Below are 13,945 nucleotides of genomic sequence, written 5' to 3' on the forward strand. Positions count from 1 at the left end.
TACTGTCATTACTGATTCAACAAACAATTTATTCTTGGTCTCAACAAATATTATCACCCTTCCAAAATTTTGCGAAAAAACCAAACCTATCAATTTGTTTTGATTCTACCAAAGCTCTGTTATATATAAAAATACACTGTTCTGTGCTTATCAAACAGTTTGAATAGCGTACATGTAGTGGTGAAAAGCCAATAAAACGTGAATGTTCTGTTTAAACCATGCCATGATAAATAGACAATGACACGTAGATGCATATTCAATTATCCAGTATACACTCGCAGATTTTGAAATGGCATAATATTGTGATATATGTACCTGTACAAAAGTATGCGCGCATGTTGATACCATAGAAGGATGTCGCTTTCAAAATATTTAACAGGGTACATATCTGACACTGAAAGTGGGGAAATAACTTCGACCGATGGTATGTACTTAATTTTGTTCACTGCAGTCATGCAAAGTATTTTGCTAGCTTTTAAGAGTTTATTTCCGTTTACGTTTGATAGAGCAATGTAAGACTTGCATAGAAAACTCACAAATAATCACGCATATTTATTTCACCGTTTGTTATGGGACAAATTAGATAAAAGAAAGATAGCGTAAGTGTAAATATCTTGCTATACATGTATTTATTTGTGTGATAGGAGAATGATGACTTGTTTATACATTTTACAAAACAGCAGTTTAAACTTCTGCAAATAAATCCTAAGCATCCTTTGACATAATGCCATTAATTCAGTGCATGTTGTTAAACTGGAGATGTACATTCTATATGTGTTTTTAAGATAGGTATATATATATATATATCATCACATTATCTACAAACTTAATATCACCATGTAGAAATATAAACGAACAACAAAATCGATCAGCTTCTAACAGAAGCTATTGTTTTTGATAAATAATTAATTTTAAGTCATAATGCCTCGTTTTTCTTCCTTTCAGTGCTTGTTTCATCGATTTCTATTATTGATTAGGAAGATCTGATTATTGTTTTATTAAATATTAATATCTTTTAGTTAAAGTCATGAACATTTCAATTTTATTGAAAGAAAATGAGGAACACGGCATCCTTTTAGTTACAAACGACTTTCATGTGTTAAGTTTATCGTATTCAAACCTACTTCTACTACATACCTGTCAATTACATTCCATTTATTTCGTCGTAACGTTTTCAACGTACCGAGGACGTTTTAATGATAAAGATATTCTTGTAAAATATTTAGCAGTTTTGACGCAACAATTTGCATTATTAACAAGAAAATTAACATGTATTTCATGGCGTAGTATTCACCACAAAACACACGACATTTGGCTGTACAAGTGTGCCTTGTCAATATCTATATAGATATTTGCAACAGAAAAAGAGAAAATGTACAGGTGGTTTCAAATCATTTATATGATTATAAAGCTTGCACATTTTAGTTATATATACTATTTTATCATATTATATTATTTTAGTATTTCACAAATGCCACAAAGTATTAGTTTTTTTTTTTCAGATGAAGAAGAGATTACACCTAAGCCTGCAAGTTATTCACCCGCAACTGAGTTTACCTTAAATTTCTCTGCGCACTTGTCAACTTCTTTATTTAATGTGCTGCCATATCATTCCGTTATCTTTGATATTGTGGATTCGAACAAAACTTATGCCTACAATGAGACAACGGGACGATTTACTGCACCGTTTAAAGGAATATATATCTTTTTTATTACAATCACCAGCACTGAAACACTGAAATCGTCGTTTTGCTTTATACACATGTTCACGCCAGTTTTTCAAGCAAAAGTGAAAACACTGGAGGAGCAAGTTGATGGATTTAACACAAAAACAATGGCAGTTGTACTCAACCTAGATAAACGCGAAAAAGTTTGGGTCATGAATGATACAAAGACTTCTGAAGCAAATCAAATGCTGGAGCCTTATTATGCAACATTTTCTGGAGGATTAATTGAAGCACAGGGTACATTGTGATTCCTGTTGGAACGATAGGAAAATAAAATGTTTTGTAGATTAAAATGGCACATTCTATTCTCTCTATACAATAGGAAAATAAAATGTTGTGTAGATTAAAATGGCACATTCTGTTCTCTCTATCCGCATTTTTGTACAGAGGGACCATTTTACGGTTACAAACACCATATTATTAAAGTTATACAATGTAGTCTGAAAACCGCCTTTGTAACTTAATTTCTGCGCTGACATCATCCATAGCATGAACATAATTTTTGCCTACATCGGATAAGATGTCGATCTTTTTAATACTGTCTTGGGGAAACATTTGATATTTATATTTTATCAAATTGCGATTTTGTTTAATATGGCGGCGATTCATTTTTACGCTGTTTTTTTTGCTCTTATCAATTGAATTGAACAATAAATTGTGAACTGCAGTTTCAATGCAAAGACACCACCAAGCGTAGAAATGAATCGATGCGATATTGGATGCAATTTTAGTCAATTTACACGTGTACAATTATGCAATTTGATATTAAATATTCGTTGTCGTTTGTATTCATTGCTGGGAACTAAACTTCCATTAATAATAGAGTGACATTTTGTTACTCAGTGTCCGAAGTATCTAAATGTATTTTCTGTCTATACCTCCTTAGCTATTAAACGTAAATTACATGACAAACACTGAAATGCATGATTTGCATGCGATTTAAACTGCCTTATGTTATGGTATCTGCTCTTAGTCCAAGATCAGTGGCATAAAGTCCGTTTTGAGTGCAGTTAGCCGGCTAAACAATCCCTGACTACGTCATGTCAAAGCGGTGGAAAGGAGTATTAATAGCTGCCAGCCTCACACTCGATACTCAAACCGTTATATCAGAAGTTTAGTATCTATTAATCGATTAGCTCCTTAAATATCTGAAAATGTAATCTGTCTTTATGCTGATGAATTAAATCTCATTGGGAATACTGGCATTTTACTGTTATTTCTGGTATCCATCTTTCCAAAATTGTTCTCGGAATTCATTAGAATTTGATTACATACAACAACAAAAAACACGATTAAATGAAATAAAATCTTCCGTTTCGTAATTACAAAATCAGCAAACTTTTTAAGCAAAGAAGCAATCTTTCTGTTTTTGAGGAAAAAAAAGTTTATTAATGAGGTTTAAGAAGTATTTCATACAATACTTATTGCAGTTTAAATAGACGTGGTATGATTTTTCGACTCTGTCGAACAATGCGTGTTCTTTTCCGTGAACATCACAATAATAACAAAAGATATGTAAAAAATCGAATTACAGGATATAAGTATTCAATATATTTGCATAACTGAGCAATTGATTTTATTTCTTAAGATAAAATTGTGCCAACGATCTCAAAAGTTTCAAACAATATGTATTTACAGCACTAAACGTTCTCTCGACTGAGTATTATTAAATATCTTTAATTAATCGTCATTCGTTTCAGTTCCTTCTGAGTACCAGTGCCAAGCAGTAAAGCGGAGCTAGAGATATCTTGATCGAATGAAATGTATATTATAGTATAAAATGTTCGTGTATGTTCACTCACGTACAATGCAATGAGTATTTGATTCTTATTGATAATCATATTTTTTACTTAATATATAAAATATATCATTAAAAATTCATTGAATTAAAGGATTAAAAGAAAGACTTAATAATTGTTATATCCCTGGAACAACTTTTCCTGATAAGGGTAATCCTTTAAGTCTCAAATGATTTTATGACAATGTGAGTGTTTTTAATAATTCGGTTATAAAACGTAATAGTAGTAAGCGTTAGTAGGTTTCAACAGATGTTAGGCAAAGGGTATAAACATTTCAGATGCACTCACAGCACTTTTCCTGCCGCTGTCTGTTAGAATGTCTTAGACCCTTCTTACGCAGGCTAAATCAGAACAATAATGTTTATCAAACAAAGGGCGCATTATCATATTACCTTACGAATTATTGTTTTTTTTTTTTTTTAACGAAGGAAGTGAAATTTGATATTGTTGTAATAAATTCTGACCATTGTGTTTGCTGGTTTTCTACAGACATCTGATCTTTTATTGTTCTTCATAGTTTTATGTCTATACGACTGATATTCATATGTGGTTGTGAAGAGGAATCAGTCAAGTACTGAAATATTTATCAAACATGTGACGCCAGAAATGTTTGTTCCGTTTAAGGTCATTGCAGAGCTGTCTCAGCTTTTCCAAACTTTTTGTCAATTGAATAGAATCTAATTTAATAATATAAGATTCAAGCAAATTCCTCGGAACTATCTTTGTGAAATTTAGTGTATAATACTGCATTTATTGTGTATCTAAAACAAGCATAACTTATAGGAAATATGTAATTTAGTAATAATGCCCAGCTGAGTAAATATAATGAAAAACAGTGTTGCAGTTTTTTGTCATTTTCTGGTCAAGTCATTGATATTCAAAACATAAAAGGTTGCGATCTAACATTGACTTATTGTAGTTATATTTCATCTCATCCTTTGATCTGATTGACCTTTTTTTATTCTGCTCGTCAACTTAGTACCTATTAGTAAGATGTTTCCGCATTACGCCATGTTCTTATAGTTAGAGTCAAATTTCTTTGCCTTTGATACTGCTATATAGTTATTGCATTCAAACTCCGAATGAAATCGACCGTTCCCGACAGCGGCTAAGATACAAGAATTTTCCGGACGTAACCTATGGAAAGTGTGCGATGTGACGCAACGTTAGAAGGTATGCTATTCCAACAGCCATTGCTGCCAGACGGTTTTGATATTTCAAAGATCTATACCTTCTAAAAATGCAACATTGAATCGATTGAAACTATAAACGAAATAAAACAAAAGCCTTTAATTACACGATATAATAGAGGTTTAGAAGTAGCCTTCTGCTATATAATAAAATGTGGCGGTTCGAGTATGTATGGAGACATTCTCTCTTCACACAATTTAAACAAGTCCGTGCAAATTATGTTCAATTGTTACATAAAATATCGTAGATCTGTATAAGAATGATCAAAATGCATTGATATCACAAAAACTTTTCTGCCCATATTTTCTCTTTGTTTCCTATCGTTAACTAAATTATGGCATATATGATGTAAAATTACATCTGTAGAACTGCTCCATAAGGAAATGGTACCTGTTTTCAAAAGTGCGGACTCTTATGCTACATTTACTCGCGGGATTCAATCTATTCCAGACGCGAAAGGCAAGGAGAGTATATACCAGAGGTTGCATCACATTTTTGTTAATATGAAGTAACATATTTACAGGGATCATATTATTACTGACGAAATCTGACTGCATTATCAATGGCAAAATGTTATTGACAATTGAGATGAGAATCGTTTTTGTGTATGTTTCTAATTGTAAGGTTTTGTTCCGGAACATTGATAAAAGATCAAATATGAGAAGATGAAAAGGTTAAAACTGTTATTAAGGCAAACGTTCTCATTCTGCTGTAAAAAAACCCCAACCTTTCAGCGACGTTTCTTGAAAAGAAGATAGGACTTATCCTTTAGAGCTTTTGTAAAACAAGTGAGACCAATGTTTTTTCCCCAGATGTGTTTTGTGAATAAAAATGTTCATTAGCTATGGAGGATTATGATAATGATACACCCGATAACTACATTGATTTCGTATGCAGTTCTAACACGAATGTTTGATCTGTAAAAATTCTTCTACTGTTTCAGCATTGGTTAATTGATGTGTCAATTTTCGTTATTCCTAAAAGATGTTTAAAATATATGGCACAGAAAAGAAGAAAATTGAGCACTTTTTGGACATAAATGTTTTATTCACGGACCTTATACATTTAATTAAACAGTAAAAGATAAAACTTTGAACATACGCTGGCAGAAAAGGCACAGCTAAGCCATTAGTCACTTTAATATATTTTCTTTTCCTGGAATTTTCCAAGTAGAGAGTTCGTCGTTTATGTATAGGTAGGAAATATAAAACAAATTGTCATCTATTACATCTAGTATTCGTACACGTGGAATGAACTCGAAGCATATCCTCTATAAAAGGGAAATCGTAAACCTTTAATTCTCTGACCTTGATAAATGGGTAAGGTAACAAGTACATGTAAAAACGTTGTAGCCATCAATTCGGTTTACGTTATATAAGATCTTTCAATTAATACAGCGTAGGAACACGTTATGTGGGGCAGCCACCTTGATAATGCTGCTTTATGCAAGTCATCCACATAATAGATGATAAGCGCGTACTGTGGAGTTTCTTGGTAGTGTTCCACACTTGTAACCGAAGACGACTTATTTTGATTTATTTATTTCTTTGATCCCTGAATTACTTACTGTTTTTCTAAGGCAACTACGTAAGAAATGGTGCTCTGAATTAATAGCATTATTATTAATTTTATCGTTTTATCCAATGAAGCCTGATCTTAAAAGTTTCATTAGTGTAGCGTGTTTTTTTATCTTGTCATTTCTGCAGAAAAGCCTGCATCAACTGAAGAAATGTTCAGCTAGTAGAAATGAATTGCTCGTTTAAAGTCCTTGCAGAGTTGTATCCTTCTCTCCAAACTAAGTGGAGTAGGAGCATGCCTTTTCCAGCTTTATAATCTTTACCAGTCATAACATTCAAAGTACTGCACATACGGGTATATAATATAATCTAAAATAGATAGCGCGCACTGTAAGTTCTGTAGTTAGACTGTCTATTAAAGCGACTAACCCACACTTCGTGGTGTCAGATTTAAACAAGAAATATCTTTAAAAAAGATGGTCGGCGAATTGTAATAAGGAAAGAAGTTTAAGAATTTTTCATCTAACATTCATCTTTCATCTTACATTTTTCAAATTGCAAAACTAAACACCGCGCTTTAACAATTTAAATGGTTTTCTTTTAATTTTTCGCAAAGTTTCGTAGGGTTGCAATGTTGTCTCGTTTATCCTTAGACGAATAATTATAGCAGTAGTTTGATGAAGATTCATGAAGCGGTTCATGAGAACAGGTCATTAAACGTGTTTATATTTTTAGCTAAATTGGTCCCTATCCCCATTTGTAACAAAATAGCAAGAGACCTTACGATATTGTTACACATCGAGTTTGATAAAAATCCAATACATTTTAGTGGTTAATGCGAAGAAAGGCATATCTACTTTTAGCTAAAGTGGTCCCTAATAGGGCCCAAGTTCCTATATAAATAAATTTGGAAGAGGACCTTATAATGATGCTCCAGACCAAGTATGACAAAAATCCACTAAGCTGTTCATGAGACGCTGTATAAAGGCATTTCTAGTTGTAGCTCTAGTAGCCCCTAAAAGGGGTCAAATGTCCCAGCTGAACAAAGTTGGCTGCGGGCCTAATAAAGATGCTACAAATCAAGTTTGATTAGAATACATGAGATAAAATCAATTAAAGGGTTTTTTTATTTATTATTTTTATTTATTTCTAAAATAGGCCAATTGATCCCGCTTTAACAAATGCATATTCGCTATTCATGAATCTTTGGACAATGACGTCACACCTAGAAAAAAAGTGAAGTCAAGCAAAACATACAAATGTAATTATTTCAATATTACTGTTTCATAAGCAAAGTTTGACCGTAGTCATATCACATAGATAAACTGTATGCAGCGTACCTTCGTTTCAGTGTAATGCGATTCAGTCATTATATAGCCATATATATAATGAAACAGATTTCAACTGAGTTCAATATTTGCATACCATACTAAAGAAAAATATTCATATATAATAAATCAGTTAAATAATTTATAACAAAGATATCAAAGCAGACAAGTACTCATTTTAATATGCAATCTGAATAAGTCACAAAAGCAAGAAACCTTTTCATATACAGACGACAATTGTAACAAGGAAAATCTTTAAAAAGCATTTCTCTACATAAAAGACTCATATCACACCCTTATTCATGTGATACGCAGATCGTATTCAGCTCTTTCTTTAATTTGACATATGTTGGTATTTGAACAGGTTTTTATCATATTTATTAAACGTACTTATCATTTTGAGATATATCAATATTCTTGCTAAATATACTGAGCCAAAGTTAGCTTTAAAACTGTGAACAGCGTCGTTTAGGATAAACGCTTTGTCTACATTTCACTCAGCGTAGCACAATCAACAGAGTGAAAGAAATTGACACTCTCGTCCAATCAGACAGAGTGTTGCAAAAATCTTCCATTTTGATAAATTATCTATAATGCGTTATCAAGTAGTTTGATTTGCAAACTGAAGTCACGTGTCATAGGTAACGAAAACGAATTTAGACGGCGTCGCCGAAAAAAAAATCAAACTTTTGCTATATGCACCTACATGCTGCATATTAGATGTTCTAACAATGTATTTTCCATCAAATTGTGTTGAAAATCGTTGCTTTCCTAATAAATTTAAGATAAAAACATTCGTCTACAATTTCTGATAAGGGTTTCCCGGTTTATAAAAACGCGGAATTCCCGTCAGCGACCACCTTGCAAACATCATGTGACAGTGAGAGAAAATAACACAAAACATGATAATCAATAGAGCGCACACGTATAGGTATCGCACAATATTATGAAGTTTTGAAATATAAACAAACAAAACAATAACATAAAATGAAGTCTATGCAATTAGTACGTTTACGAGGGTTGTCCCAGAAAATCGTGAACATTTTTTATTATTTCGAAAATAAGCGACGCATGAAATAATTATTTTAGCTGATGGTATTTCAATGTATACTCGACAAGACTATACAATTTAAAATTAAATACCTCTCATATTATTTGAGTATTCTTTAAATTATGGACGGCAGTCAGTGCTAGTCGGCGCACGCTCAGTTTTCCTCCTACAAAAAGCAGCGGCTTAAATTTAAGCTCATGTAACTTACCCGATATACATCTCGTACGACGCAGTCAGTGATTTCTCGATGGCCGATCGGTTACGGTATTCGTATTATACTTTTTCTTCGGGAGTTCGATTCCCAAACACGTTAAATTTGTCGTTAAAACTGTGTTTGATTTCGTTTTCTTCAATACGATTCAATGAAGACAAAACGAGTTAGTAAATCTAGTTCTAACACGTACACTAAAATTATATATGTCACAATTGATACGTTATTTATGTTTAAATACACTCCACCTTTTATATGTTTTTAAGCTTTTCTGTGATATTTTTAAAGCTGTACGCGTTAGTGTTATAAGTTTTATAACAATCTTACACTTCACTTTAATAAAAGCATTGCCCGGCCATAATTTCAGGATCGATTGATTTAAAGATACTATCAATTTTTTACCAAAAAAAGAAACAAAACAATAAATTAGAAACAGAGAAAAACAAACTTACACAAAGTAGGTAATACAAACTGTAAAAAGGGGATTGAACTCCCGAAGAAAAGGTATAATACGAATACCGTAACCGCTCGGCCAACGAGGAATCACTGACTAAATCGTAAACTTAGTGTATTGACTTAATTATTTTGTTTTCACATCTAAACGCCATAATACTATGCCCTACCTATTGTTCGGTTTTATGGTCAGTGATGTTTTTTTTACTTTTAATAATGGAACGGTCCGTCGTTTAGGTAATGTTATTCAGTACGATAGTGGCTCTTACTTAAATCAGGCAAAGTAAATCATGCTGATTTCCCTAACCGGTAGATGAGTCTATAAATTGAACCCCCAAACTGCATGCGCAGTTTTGGTTTGCTGCCCCCGTGATGATAGCGTCTAAAAATACTGTCGCGTCTCGTTCTATATGTATATTTATTAATGTTTACAAAAATAAAGCGTTGCAACAGTTTATAAAAGTTCATGAGGAAAACTGCAAAAACTCGAATGCTCCCGTAATTCTGGAAACTATAAACTGGTCAACCATTCTGTTTCATGTATATAAAACAGTGTCGGCAGTTTTCCTTTCGGTGATAAATTATTTTATTAATAATCACAAATGACAATTTGTGGGCTAGTCGCTTTAATATACGGAATTACTTATCTTACCGTAGTCATGAACCTACGCTATTTGAAATAGAATGATTATTTTTATGATTAATCTTTTGCTTTTCTCAGGAAAGTCAATAAGTTTGACTTAATTTTCCTGCAGGTGATATTGCCCGTTTGATGCTGTCGAGATATTTTTATTTACGAGTATATTTGTCTTTGAATGTAGAAATTGCAATTACTGTTTGATGAAACCTAATAAGGTTTCCATTTTACCACAAATACCGTTAAGACGAGATAATTCAAGTTCAAAGGCATGGAATAATTCCCATACCAACAGCTCTATCATCAGATTTACCTACTCATCAGTCAACGCCTGTCTTAGGCGGTGCCACATTTCATAAATATCGTATATTACTAGTCCAATGTGAGTTTCCTTCGTTGACATTTAATACAACCATTATATTCAAAATAAATTGATCACAAAACGTTCAAGAATTTAGATCGATTGGACACGCTTGTTTACATACATCAAGCCGTTATATACAGTTTACCTGAAAGACAACAAATATACATAACAATCGCGAGAACTGATCATGCTTACAACTGTTACTTCCCTTTGTTCGATCCGATGCAGTATACAGTAATGGTCTGTTTGTATGTATGTTTGTGTCTGTATGTCATCAATTATTCATAAATGACCAATTTACGACATACTGTTTTAAATGATATGAATTTGAAATGACATTTCAAATCTTTTGAAAGGTTTTAGTTAAAAACTAGAAATAAGAATCAAAGATCGCATACGACTGGAAATACAAATTTCGACTCTTTGACAGCGACAACATTTATATAGCAACTCTAACTTTGGAAATCAGAACAATCTATAGATATGTAGGTAGTTGACAGAATAATAAGTAGTTCTAAAATCCCCTTTGTACTGAAGTAATTTAAAAGATGTTTCTTGTTTATCAGACAAGGAGTGCATATGGTCGGTAAGGTTATATAGATACACGAACCTTTCCACTGATGACATATTGTGCCTATCATGTGCTTGTACTTATTAATACATCTTTGCGGCGGAAACGTTTACTTAAATTTTCTTGTTTCTTTTGGAACATTTTAGGTTAAGAGCGGGGCTTTCTTGCACACATATAAGGATTAAATTCCCCAGTAGTGTTTTGCCATTGATCGTACGAAGGCAGTGTATTAGTATGTTCCGTTATTCGTTTGTTTTGTAATCATTGTGTACTAGTATTTGCTATATTTTGCCAATGCATTCCTGTATAATTCCGTTGTGTGAACATATCCATCTGTAAATATTTTTTGGTTCGTTTTTAGGGGGTTGCATTCTTTGAAAGTAGCCATTCTGATCATTTTCCTTGTGATCGTATTTAAAGTCTAACAGACGATTGAATCAAATGTTGTCTGGAAAAGAACGTCAATTTAAATTGCATTGCAAACTGATGAAAGATTAGCAAGTGATTGCAAAATGCAATTATTCCGTTTAGAATCATTGTACTATAAAGAATATAAACCAGAGATATATCATCAAATAGGAGAATACGTTTGAAAAATAGGTCAGTATCACAAAGGTCAAACAAACTTTGTTAGTGTATACCTCAATCACAGTTAATATATATTTTATTTTGATATTATGATGTATGCAAGTGAATTGACCACTTAATATTGAAATCGCAATATAAAACATATTATATTATATCATATTAATCACGAAATACTCCAGATGATATTCACAGACGTATTCTAAACGGACATATTCATCAAAGCACGCACAAGTGTTTTCAGATGTCTTAACATACCAAATATACAAACAACTGTGCAACATCTCTTAAATAAGATAGAGATAATATTATGGTAGGTTAACTGAAATTGTCACTCATTAGTTTGAAATTTCTCTTGTAGAAAATTCAATGTATGCCTTACAAGACCGGTATTTCCTCTCTAAAGAAATGTACTAAATTGATGTTCCTCCATTTCTGCTCTGATACGATTAACTTGTTAGCTTTATTCAATGAGAAACCATTGATAACATTAAATTATTTCCATTTATTATAATAATTATGCTTACCGCGGCTTACATGCGAGCCTCATTACTTACATGTATCTGAATGGGTGGATACCAGTAAAGCAACTACTGCTCATGCAGTAACATATAATGTTTAATTTTGTTTAACACTGAAATTCTGTATCTTTTACATTTTTCAACTGATAAATTTTTAAAGGACAAAGAGCATTGCAGAATCAGTTTAAATTTGTTATAACATTCATTTAGTTATTATATTTTACTCTCTTTTTTCACCAATTGCATGGGTCATAATCAAAATATAATAAAACAAAATATTCATGTGACATTTTTTTTAAAAATCTTCCTTGAATGTATTTATTTTGTTTCGCCCTATTTCGATGTTGACATCGAGTGCAAGCGGACATTCCCCTGAAAAGTACATCATAAGATGTTTTACCAATCTGATTCGTGATTCGTAGAAGATTCGATTTGTGTGACGGCTCAAACGGATATGTGTTTGACAGATACTGGTAGAAAATAAGTGATTCAGTCTCATGGGGATGCCTGACAATTCTATGACATTATTTGAGGTTCTTTCTCACAGTATGATAGTGACTTTGTCCCAAAACTGATTAGGTATGTTTGAAAAAAATGTAATGAAAAAAAACATATTCCTTCTGCAATAGGACAAGACAGATGATTAAATATAAGTTCATATGCTTATTTTGTCTTAAACAGGAACTAATGTTCAGACTTTAATGTGTAGATAAATTTTGTTTCAGATGTATATCCGAAGATTAAAACTGATATTCTTGCGAGTCCATGTGCAGTACCAATGAAAATTAAATATTGAAAGTCTCACTGAAGTTACAAATATTATCGAATGTTATTTAAGAAATAATAAGTTCCCAATCGTGGTTTATCGTAGAATAACCCGTGTTTTGAGTTCCTATGCGTAAGAATATATTACACTTTGGAACTTGGTTATTTCGATTCTAACACGACATACTAATATCAACAGTGTTAGAAAAAATGGTAACTTACGTAACTTTTACGACCGTGCTACGCACCTGGATCGGATGACGTCACTGCACGCGCATGGGTTATTGCAGAAAAACCCGAGATAGATTTTGCTCTACATGTATGTAGGTTATTTGCTGGTCGTGTTAGAATTATCAATATACCACTGAGAAGCATAAAAAGCATGTAAATGGAAGGGAAAGTAAGGACATTGCATTTGAACGGTCATTTACCTTAAGTTTGTACACGAGTTTGATGGCTTATTTGAAAGGCACGATTAGACAAGACAAATAATAACTTATCATTTCCGTTAATTGCAAGCATCACTGTTTCTTACACTTGAGTAGTTATCACACAATCAAGTAGGGGAATGTGTATGCTTCATTCACAAAATATGTGCGGTACTTTACGATCAATGTAGTGTATCCATCTATTATTAATAAGTGGATTTCATATTGGCATTTTATTTGACAGAGGCCTGTATATTTGGTCGTGATAGTGCCAAATGATAAAGCCTTTATCACGTTTGTATCAATTAACTATTAATTTATTATAATTATTATTAAAACAAAAACTTTATCGTGTATCATTCTTAATTGTGAACAGCAAAATAGAAGAATTAAACCGCCGTTTTGATTTTTCATGACCCCTGAATGTAAACGTCGCCATAACATATAGTCATGATAACTTATAAGGAAGAAAAGAAGGTTCGCCTAGCCGTGATATCAAACATGTCTTTAAAGTTCTGCACCAACGAAAACCATACACGCCAGTGCAACAAGGGTCACGTTGCAATGCGGACGATCGTCCCACTCAAAGTAAACGTAGTGCTTTGGTTATATTTAAATCGAAATCGTAAATATGAGGAGAAAATCCAGCGTTCAAAAAACGTAACGTCCTCAAACGTTTAGACAAAACTTAAACAAAGATCAAGATTTATGTTCTGCCAAGAACAAATCTTATTATTGGCCGAGTTGGCTTAACGAATCCGAAAATAGATGTATCACGTTCGGCCAAGTTGATTACA

General features: G+C 32.6%; 1 protein-coding gene across 1 annotated transcript; it reads left to right on the forward strand.

Moving 5' to 3' along the window:
- The first annotated feature begins 233 nt into the window (after positions 1 to 233).
- On the forward strand, positions 234 to 3,455 carry LOC123553230 (complement C1q tumor necrosis factor-related protein 6-like). The gene is made up of 2 exons (XM_045342975.2): positions 234 to 424; positions 1,503 to 3,455. The coding sequence occupies exons 1-2, from the start codon at positions 355 to 357 to the stop codon at positions 1,973 to 1,975; spliced, it is 543 nt and encodes a 180-aa protein (XP_045198910.2). The 5' UTR covers positions 234 to 354; the 3' UTR covers positions 1,976 to 3,455.
- Positions 3,456 to 13,945: the final 10,490 nt, after the last annotated feature.

Source organism: Mercenaria mercenaria, chromosome 4 (genome assembly GCF_021730395.1).
Source record: "Mercenaria mercenaria strain notata chromosome 4, MADL_Memer_1, whole genome shotgun sequence".
NCBI lineage: Eukaryota > Metazoa > Mollusca > Bivalvia > Venerida > Veneridae > Mercenaria > Mercenaria mercenaria.